General features: G+C 41.4%; 1 protein-coding gene across 3 annotated transcripts in view; it reads left to right on the top strand.

Moving 5' to 3' along the window:
- The window catches only part of SYTL4 (synaptotagmin like 4), a 57,148-nt gene that overhangs the window by 32,761 nt on the left and 14,483 nt on the right, over positions 1–9,904 (top strand). For all 3 annotated transcript variants that reach the window (XM_032257769.1, XM_032257770.1, XM_032257771.1), the window contains 4 exons: positions 8,165–8,266; positions 8,736–8,811; positions 9,210–9,300; positions 9,416–9,504. In XM_032257769.1, the coding sequence (XP_032113660.1) occupies positions 8,165–8,266; positions 8,736–8,811; positions 9,210–9,300; positions 9,416–9,504 (358 nt within the window). The remainder of the gene's footprint in view (positions 1–8,164; positions 8,267–8,735; positions 8,812–9,209; positions 9,301–9,415; positions 9,505–9,904) is intronic.

Here is a 9,904-nt window from a genome sequence, read left to right as displayed (position 1 = left end):
CCTATGAGTGAGAACATGCGGTGTTTGATCTTCTGCTCTTCTGTCAGTTTGCTGAGAATGATGGTTTCCAGGTTCATCCATGTCCCTACAAAGGACCCAGACTCATCGTTTTTGATGGCTGCATAATATTCCATGGTGTATATGTGCCACATTTTCCCTATCCAGTCTATCGTCAATGGGCATTTGGGTTGGTTCCAGGTCTTTGCTATTGTAAACAGTGCTGCAATGAACATTCGTGTGCACGTGTCTTTATAGTAGAACGATTTGTAATCCTTTGGATATATACCCAGTAATGGGATTGCTGGGTCAAATGGAATTTCTATTTCTATGTCCTTGAGGAATCGCCACACTGTCTTCCACAATGGTTGAACTAATTTACACTCCCACCAACAGTGTAAAAGTGTTCCTATTTCCCCACATCCTCTCCAGCATCTGTTGTCTCCAGATTTTTTAATGATCGCCATTCTAACTGGCGTGAGATGGTATCTCAATGTTGTTTTGGTTTGCATTTCTCTGATGACCAGTGATGATGAGCATTTTTTCATATGTTTGTTGGCCTCACGTATGTCTTCTTTTGTAAAGTGTCTGTTCATATCCTTTGCCCACTTTTGAATGGGCTTGTTAGTTTTTTTCTTGTAAATCTGTTTTAGTTCTTTGTAAATTTTGGGTATCAGCCCTTTGTCAGATGGGTAAACTGCAAAAATTTTTTCCCATTCTGTTGGTTGCCGATTCACTCTAATGATTGTTTCTTTTGCTGTGCAGAAGCTGTGGAGTTTGATTAGGTCCCATTTGTCTATTTTTGCTTTTGTTGTCAATGCCTTTGGTGTTTTGGTCATGAAGTCCTTGCCTACACCTAGGTCCTGAATGGTTTTGCCTAGATTTTCTTCTAGGGTTTTTATGGTGTTATGTCTTATGTTTAAGTCTTTAATCCATCTGGAGTTAATTTTAGTGTAAGGTGTCAGGAAGGGGTCCAGTTTCTGCTTTCTGCACATGGCTAGCCAGCTTTCCCAACACCATTTATTGAACAGGGAATCCTTTCCCCATTGCTTGTTTTTGTCTGGTTTGTCAAAGATCAGATGGTTGTAGAAAGGTTGTGTTGCTTCCGAGACCTCTGTTCTGTTCCATTGGTCTATATCTCTCTTTTGGTACCAGTACCATGCTGTTTTGATTACTGTAGCCTTGTAGTATAGTTTGAAGTCTGGTAGTGTGATGCCCCCCGCTTTGTTCTTTTTGCTTAGAATTGACTTGGCTATGCGGGCTCTCTTTTGGTTCCATATGAAGTTTAAGGTGGTTTTTTCTAGTTCTGCGAAGAAGGTCATTGGTAGCTTGATGGGGATAGCATTGAATCTGTAAATTACTTTGGACCGTATGGCCATTTTCACGATATTGATTCTTCCTAACCATGAACATGGAATGTTTCTCCATCTGTTTGTGTCCTCTCTTATTTCATTGAGCAGTGGCTTGTAGTTCTCCTTGAAGAGGTCCTTTACATTCCTTGTTAGTTGTATTCCTAGGTATTTTATTCTCTTTGTGGCAATTGTGAATGGAAGTTTGTTCTTGATTTGGCTCTCTTTAAGTCTGTTATTGGTGTATAGGAATGCATGTGATTTTTGCACGTTGATTTTGTATCCTGAGACTTTGCTGAACTTGCTTATCAGTTTCAGGAGGTTTGGGGCTGAGACGATGGGGTCTTCTCGATATACAATCATGTCGTCTGCAAATAGAGACAATTTGACTTCCTCCTTTCCTGTCTGAATGCCCTTTATTTCTTTTTCTTGCCTGATTGCTCTGGCTAGAACTTCTAATACTATATTGAATAGCAGTGGTGAGAGCGGGCATCCTTATCTGGTGCCACATTTCAAGGGGAATGCTTCCAGTTTTTGCCCATTCAGTATGATATTGGCTGTTGGTTTGTCATAAATAGCTTTTATTATTTTGAGATACGTTCCGTCGATACCTAGCTTATTGAGAATTTTTAGCATAAAGGGCTGTTGAATTTTGTCAAAGGCCTTCTCTGCATCAATTGAGATAATCATGTGGTTTTTGTCTTTGGTTCTGTTTATGTGGTGAATTACGTTTATAGACTTGCGTATGTTGAACCAGCCTTGCATCCCCGGGATGAAGCCTACTTGATCATGGTGGATAAGCTTTTTGATGTGCTGTTGCAATCGGCTTGTCAGTATTTTATTGAAGATTTTTGCATCTATGTTCATCATGGATATTGGCCTGAAGTTTTCTTTTCTTGTTGAGTCTCTGCTGGGTTTTGGAATCAGGATGATGTTGGTGTCATAAAATGATTTGGGAAGAATTCCCTCTTTTTGTATTCCTTGGAATAGTTTCAGAAGAAATGGTACCAGCTCCTCTTTGTATGTCTGGTAGAATTCAGCTGTGAACCCATCTGGACCTGGGCATTTTTTGGGTGGTAAGCTCTTAATTGCTGCCTCAACTTCAGACCTTGTTATGGGTCTGTTCAGAGTTTCAGCTTCTTCCTGGTTTAGGCTTGGCAGGAGGCAAGTGTCCAGGAATTTATCCATTTCTTCCAGGTTTATTAGTTTGTGTGCATAGAGTTGTTTGTAATAATCTCTGATGATGGTTTGAATTTCTGTGGAATCTGTGGTGATATCCCCTTGATCGTTTTTTATTGCATCAATTTGGTTATTCTCTCTTTTCTTTTTTATTAATATGGCTAGTGGTCTGTCTATTTTGTTAATCTTTTCAAAAAACCAGCTCCTGGATTTATTGATTTTTTGAAGGGTTTTTTGTGTCTCTATCTCCTTCAGTTCTGCTCTGATCTTAGCTATTTCTTGTCTTCTGCTAGACTTTGATTTTTTTTGGTCTTGCTCCTCTAGCTCTTTCAGTTTTGACAATAGGGTGTCAATTTTTGATCTCTCCTTGCTTCTCATGTGGGCACTTATTGCTATATATTTTCCTCTAGAGACTGCTTTAAATGTGTCCCAGAGATTCTGGTATGTTGTGTCTTTGTTCTCGTTGGTTTCGAAGAACATCTTTATTTCTGCCTTCATTTCATTGTTTATCCAGTCAACATTCAAGAGCAAGTTGTTCAGTTTCCATGAAGCTGTGCGTTTCTGGGTTAGTTTTTGAATTCTGAGTTCTAACTTGATTGCACTGTGGTCTGAGAGACTGTTTGTTACGATTTCCGTTCTTTTGCATTTGCTGAGGAGTGATTTACTCCCAATTATGTGGTCAATTTTAGAGTAGGTGTGATGTGGTGCTGAGAAGAATGCATATTCTGTGGATTTGGGGTGGAGAGTTCTGTAAATGTCTGTTAGGTTTGCTTGGTCCAGGTCTGAGTTCAAGTCCTGGATATCCTTGTTAATTTTCTGTCTGGTTGATCTGTCTAATGTTGACAATGGGGTGTTAAAGTCTCCCACTATTATTGTGTGGGAGTCTAAGTCTCTTTGTAAGTCATTAAGAACTTGCCTTATGTATCTGGGTGCTCCTGTATTGGGTGCGTATATATTTAGGATCGTTAGCTCTTCTTGTTGCATTGATCCTTTTACCATTATGTAATGTCCCTCTTTGTCTCTTATGATCTTTGTTGCTTTAAAGTCTAATTTATCAGAGATGAGAATTGCAACTCCTGCTTTTTTTTGCTCTCCATTTGCTTGGTAAATCTTCCTCCATCCCTTTATTTTGAGCCTTTGTGTATCCTTGCATGTGAGATGGGTTTCCTGGATACAGCACACCGATGGGTTTTGTCTTTTTATCCAATTTGCCAGTCTGTGTCTTTTGATTGGGGCATTTAGTCCATTTACATTTAGGGTTAATATTGTTATGTGTGAATTTGATACTGCCATTTTGGTGCTAGCTGGCTGTTTTGCCCTTTAGTTGAGCTGATACTTGTTGTTCCTTTATATGTGTAGAGCCTCTTTCAGGAGCTCTTGTAGAGCTGGCCTGGTGGTGACGAAATCTCTGACTACTTGCCTGTTCCCAAAGGATTTTATTTTTCCTTCACTTATGAAGCTTAGTTTGGCTGGATAGGAGATTCTGGGTTGAAAGTTCTTTTCTTTAAGGATGTTGAATATCAGCCCCCATTCTCTTCTGGCTTGTAGGGTTTCTGCTGAGAGATCTGCTGTGAGTCTGATGGGCTTCCCTTTATGGGTAACCCGACCTTTCTCTCTGGCTGCCCTTAGTATTTTCTCCTTCATTTCGACCCTGGTGAATCTGACGATGATGTGCCTTGGGGTTGCTCTTCTTGACGAATATCTTTGTGGTGTTCTCTGTATTTCCTGGACTTGAATGTTTGCCTGCCTTGCTAGGTCGGGGAAGTTTTCCTGGATAATATCCTGAAGAGTATTTTCCAGCTTGGATTCATTCTCTTCGTCGCATTCGGGTATGCCTATCAAACGTAGATTAGTCCTTTTCACATAGTCCCACATTTCTTGGAGACTTTGTTCATTCCTTTTTACCCTTTTTTCTCCAGCCTTGCCTTCCCGTTTTATTTCATTGAGTTGATCTTCTACCTCTGATATCCTTTCTTCTGCTTGGTCAATTCGGCTGTTGATACTTGTGCATGCTTCACGAAGTTCTCGTGTTGCGTTTTTCAGCTCCATCAATTCACTTATATTCCTTTCTATTTTGTCCATTCTTGTTAGCATTTCGTCGAATCTTTTTTCAAGGTTCTTAGTTTCTTTGCATTTGGTTAGAACATGTTCTTTAAGTTCACAGAAGTTTCTTACTACCCACCTTCTGAAGTCTGATTCTGTCATTTCATCACACTCGTTCTCTATCCAACCTTGTTCCCTTGCTGGTGAGGAGCCGTGATCCCTTTTAGGAGGAGAGGTGTTCTGGTTTCGGGTGTTTTCATCCTTTTTGCGCTGGTTTCTTCCCATCTTTAAGGATTTATCCACCTGTCGACTTTGTAGTTGCTGGCTTTCAGATTGGGTCTCAAATCTTTCAGGTTGACGTTCTGTTTGTTGATGATGAGGTTATTTCTGTTTCTTGGTTTTCCTTCTGACAGTCTGGCCCCTCTGCTGTAGGTCTGCTGAGGTTCACTCCAGGCCCTGCTTGCCTGGGGTTCACCTGCAGCAGCTGCTGAACAGCAAGGGTTGTTACCAGTTTTCTTCTGCTATCTTTGTCCCAGAAGGATACCCGCCTAGTGTCAATCTGATCTCTCTTTTATGAGGTGTCTTTTTGGATATATAGGGGTCAGGGAGCTGCTTGAGGAGACGGTCTCTTCTTTATAGGAGCTCAAATGGTGAGCTGCGAGCTCTGTTGTTGTTCATTCAGAGCTGCTGGGCAGGTACTTTTAGGTCTGCTGCAGCAGAACTCATAAACTGCTTTTTGTTCCCAGGTGCTCTGTCCCAGGGATTTAGGGCTTTATTTATGAGTTTCCGTTATGCTGCTGCCTTCTTTTTTTTTTTTTTCCTTCAGACCTGCCCAGTGGCTGGCTTCTTTCAAGTAGCATAATGATTTCAAAGTTCATCCATGTTGTAGCATGTATCTGAATTTCATTTTCTTTTATTGATGAATAATCCGTTATATGAATATGCTACATTTTGTTTGTCTAGTCATGCATTGATAGACATTTCGGATGATATATATGCCACATTTTGTTTGTCTAGTCATGCATTGATAGACATTTAGGATGTTTCCACCTTTTGGCTATTATGAACAATGCTGCTATGAACATTCATGTAACATTTTTGTGTGGACATTTATTGTTCAGTTCTGTTGTGTAGGCACCCAGGAGTAGAATTGCTGGGTCATATAATAGTTCTATGTCTGATTTATATTTTAAAAGCTCATTCTGGCTGTTGTGTTCTGGATAGAATGTATAGGGGCAAGGGAAGAAGCAGGATTAGTTAGGAGGCTACTACAACCATCCAGGAGCTAGATGATGGTGGTTTGGACCAGAGTAATGGCAGTGGAAGCAGTGAGAATGGATCGGAGTCTAGGTATACATTGAAGGGGATTTGCCGACAGATTTGATTTGTATTGTTAGAAAAAGAGTAACGGATGATTCTTAACGTTTTTGACTTGAGAAATGAAAGGAGAAATTTGCCATTTGATGACGCAGAGCAAAGAGCAGCTTTGGAGGAAGGTTAGGGCTTTGGTTTTGGGTTTGCTGTATTTGAGACATCCAAGTGGAGACATTGAGTAGGCCATTGGAAAAACAAGTCTGGAATTTGAGTAAGAGAAAATTTGAGGCTGGGCACGGTGGCCCAAGCCTGTAATCCCAGCACTTTGGGAGGCTGAGGCTGGTGGATCACCTGAGGTCAGGAGTTCAAGACCAGCCTGGCCAACATGGTGAAACCCTGTCTGTACTAAAAATACAAAAATTAGCTGGGTGTGGTGGCACAAGCCTGTAATCCCAGCTACTCAAAAGACTGAGTCAGGAGAATCACTTGAATTCAGGAGATGGAGGTTGCAGTGAGCCGAGACTGTACCACTGCATTCCAGCCTGGGTGACAGAGACTCCATCTTAAAAAACATAAAAAATAAGTAAAAATAAATAAAATTGAGTTATTCATTTATCGAAGATATTTAAAGTCATGAGACTAGATGAGATCATTTAGGGATAATTCTAAATAGAGAGGAGGAGCAGCCCGAGGAAGAAGTTTGGACACAATCTAAATATTAGAGGTCTATAGGAGGAGGAGGGACTAGCAAAGGAGACTGAGAAGCAGCAGCCAGGGAGGTTGGAAGAGGAAACCAGGAGAGTGTGGTGTCCTGGGAGCCAGGGGAAGTTATTTGATATATTTGAGGAAGAATGAATTTTTTTTCCCCTTTTCCTACTTCTCTCACTAATTCTTTGAGGTAAGGGGCCCAGGAACGGTGTCCTTTCCTTTAAAGATGAGAACTGCTGTTTTGAATTCCTGGAGTCATCCTTCATGAAGGCAGTTATGCTAAAAAAGGATTCTGGTCACTTGAATACTGTCTTCTAGACATACTGCTTATTTATGGTTGTATCTCAGTCCCACTGAGGGCATTTATTCAAGAATTCAGTCAATAAAAATACTTGGGTACATACTCTATGCTAGCCTCTCTTCAAGGCATTGGGAACATGTCGGTAAATAAGATATGTGGTCACTGATCTTATGGAACTTTGTCGAATGGAGGAGAAAGACATTAATTTATTTAAATTATTGAACAAATTAAATAATTTGTTTAAAAGACATAAACAAATAGTTACATATGTGGTGACTGTTGCTAAGAAATCAGGATGCTATGGGAGCACAGAGGAAGCTTACTAATCCAGACTTAGGGTAGGGGCATGGCCTGAGACACATGGAGGAATTGACATATAAGGAGAGATCTGAAGAAGAAGTAGATTTAGCCAGGTGAAGAAAAGTGGCCATTGTGAAAAGAACATCCTAGGAAGATAAAAGAGGGAAGATGGAGAGCTTCAGGGTATCAGAGAGCCAAAATATCTTCATCTTTCTAAAACATAAATTTTGAGGAGGAGTGGGGGTGAAAGATGAGGGTGGAGAAGGGTGGCAGGGGCCAAATCATGTGGATATTCTTGCCATGCTAAGGAGTTTTAGCTAAATCCCAACAGCAGTGGAAAACCACTGAAGAGTTTTAAAAGTATACTGAGGTTGGGCACAGTGGCTTACGCCTGTAATCCCAGCACTTTGGGAGGCCAGGACAGGTGGATCACCTGAGGTCAGGAGTTCAAGACCAGCCTGGAACATGGTGAAACTCCATCTCTACTAAAAATACAAAAAATTAGCAGGATGTGGTGATGTGTGCCTGTAATTCCAGCTACTCGGGAGGCTGAGGCAGGACAATTGCTTAAACCTGGGAGGCAGAGGTTGCAGTGAGCTGAGATCGCGCCCTGCACTCCAGCCTGGACAACAAGAGTGAAACTTCATCTCAAAAAAATGAAGTATTCTCAGCTGGGCACCATGGTGCATGCCTGTATTCCCAGCTACTCGGAAGGCTGAGGCAGGAGGATCACTTGAGTCTAGGAATTAGAGACTATAGTGCACTATGATGGCATCTGTGAATAGCCACAGCACTCCAGCCTGGGCAACATTGTGAGACCCTATTTCTTAATTAAATTTATTATATGTTTAAGGTACACCCATGTTTATTTTAGCAAAATCGCTCAGGCTACAATTGTGACTGGATTGGAAAGAGGCCTGACTAGAGGCAGAACTTGCTTCCTTTCAATATTGGCTCTTGGTTTTTATTGTAGTGTGCTATTTGAAGTGCCAAAGCTGAAAAGTGGAAAGAGTGCATTGGAAACTGAGAGTGAGAGTCTGGATAGCTTCACAGCTGACTCGGATAGCACCTCCAGGTGAGGTTCCCACATTTCTCTCATCTCCACGCAACCCAAGTTGCGATTTTGTTCTGCAGCATCAGTGTTCCTGACTTCTGTTCTCAGGAAGTTGAATGAGGTATTTCCTCCGACCTCACCAGAAGTCTTTTCGGTAGCACGTGTACTGATTTGGCTCTGAGCACAGCTTCCTGGATCATATTGGCTTCCCCAGTCGATTCCCCCAGTACCTTGCAGTATTCTTCTTAGCCATGTAGCAACTGATGCTGCTGTCCTTTGAGAATGAGGGATATGAGTGTTTGTGTTTGTGCTAAGTTGCCTATCTGATCTTCTGCATTCCTTCCAGGTAAATCAGATGTGAAGTATACCTTCTGAATTTGCTTATTACCATGACCCAAGCCACTGGCTTTCCTTCCATAGAGCTTTGATCTCTGGGTGCAAGGGGAAGGGGAGGAGGTGACTTAGTTATAACTTGTCAATCTACCTCCAGGAGAGACTCTCTGGATAAATCTGGCCTCTTTCCAGAATGGAAGAAGATGTCTGTTCCCAAATCTCAAGTAGAAAAGGTAAGCTTCAGGTTACTGAGCCACCTTCTTCCCCTCCCTTCCTTCCCTTCCTCCTTTACCTCCCAGTCTCCCTCCATCTTTCCCTTCCTCCTTCCCCCTCACTCCTCTCTTCCTCTTTCTTCCCTCCCTCCATCCCTCCGTTCTCTTAGGCAGAATTTAAATCAGGAATTCAACTAAACAAATTTCAGTTTAGAGTCACTTGGGAGCATTTTCTAAGGTTTTGGTTGAATTGTGTGAGAAAATAGGTTTCGTACTATTCCTAGGCACATAATCTTTCCAAGTTTGTCATAGTTTCGGGAAAATCTGAGCCTCATTCTTCTTAAGGCTATCCTTTCTTACTCACTCCTTCTACCTGTCCATCTGTCCTTTTCCATTTTCATGCCCTTGTTCCTTTCTAGGAAACTCAGCCTGGAGGTCAAAATGTGGTAATTGTGGATGACGGTGAGATGATATTTAAGAAGAACACCAGGAAAATACTCAGGCCTTCAGGTAACTGGTTTCCCTTACTGGTCTTTTGGGACCAAAGTTCTGAGTACCCTTGATGGGCTCTTGGTATGGAGAAGAATAGGTCTCTTTTGATTTGGCTTTTTGGTCTTCTCCTCAGAGTACACTAAATCTGTGATAGATCTTCGCCCAGAAAGTGGCCCCTTGGGAGACAGAAGCAAATCTGTCCCAGGCCTCAATGTGGATATGGTAAGTGCCCTTGTATTTCACTTTGTCACTATATGAAATTTTATTTATCTAGATTTGGCTTTAGTACCTGATACTCTCAATCAACCTATTTAATTCTTTAGGAAAAGGCAACATAAAACTCGATACCACCAAATTTCTAAAGTAAATCTGGTTCCTGATTTGCTTAAAGGAAAGGACTGTCTTTGCTATCTCTTTTCTTTCTTTCTCTTTCACAGTGTCTCACTCTTGCCCAGGCTGGAGTGTAGTGGCACAATTATAGCTCAGTGCCACCTTGAACTCCTGGGCTCAAGCTGTCCTCTCACCTCAGCCTCCTGAGTAGCTGGGACTTTAGGCATGAATCATCATACCTGGCTAATTTCTTTTATTCTTTTTTTTTTTTTTTTTTTTTTTTTTTTTTTTT

This window comes from Sapajus apella, unplaced genomic scaffold (assembly GCF_009761245.1).
Source record: "Sapajus apella isolate SASKATOON/1434 unplaced genomic scaffold, GSC_monkey_1.0 scaffold98, whole genome shotgun sequence".
NCBI classification, from domain to species: Eukaryota; Metazoa; Chordata; class Mammalia; order Primates; family Cebidae; genus Sapajus; species Sapajus apella.
Note: the sequence above shows the minus strand (reverse complement) of the source record. Positions and strands in the feature narration are given on the sequence as shown.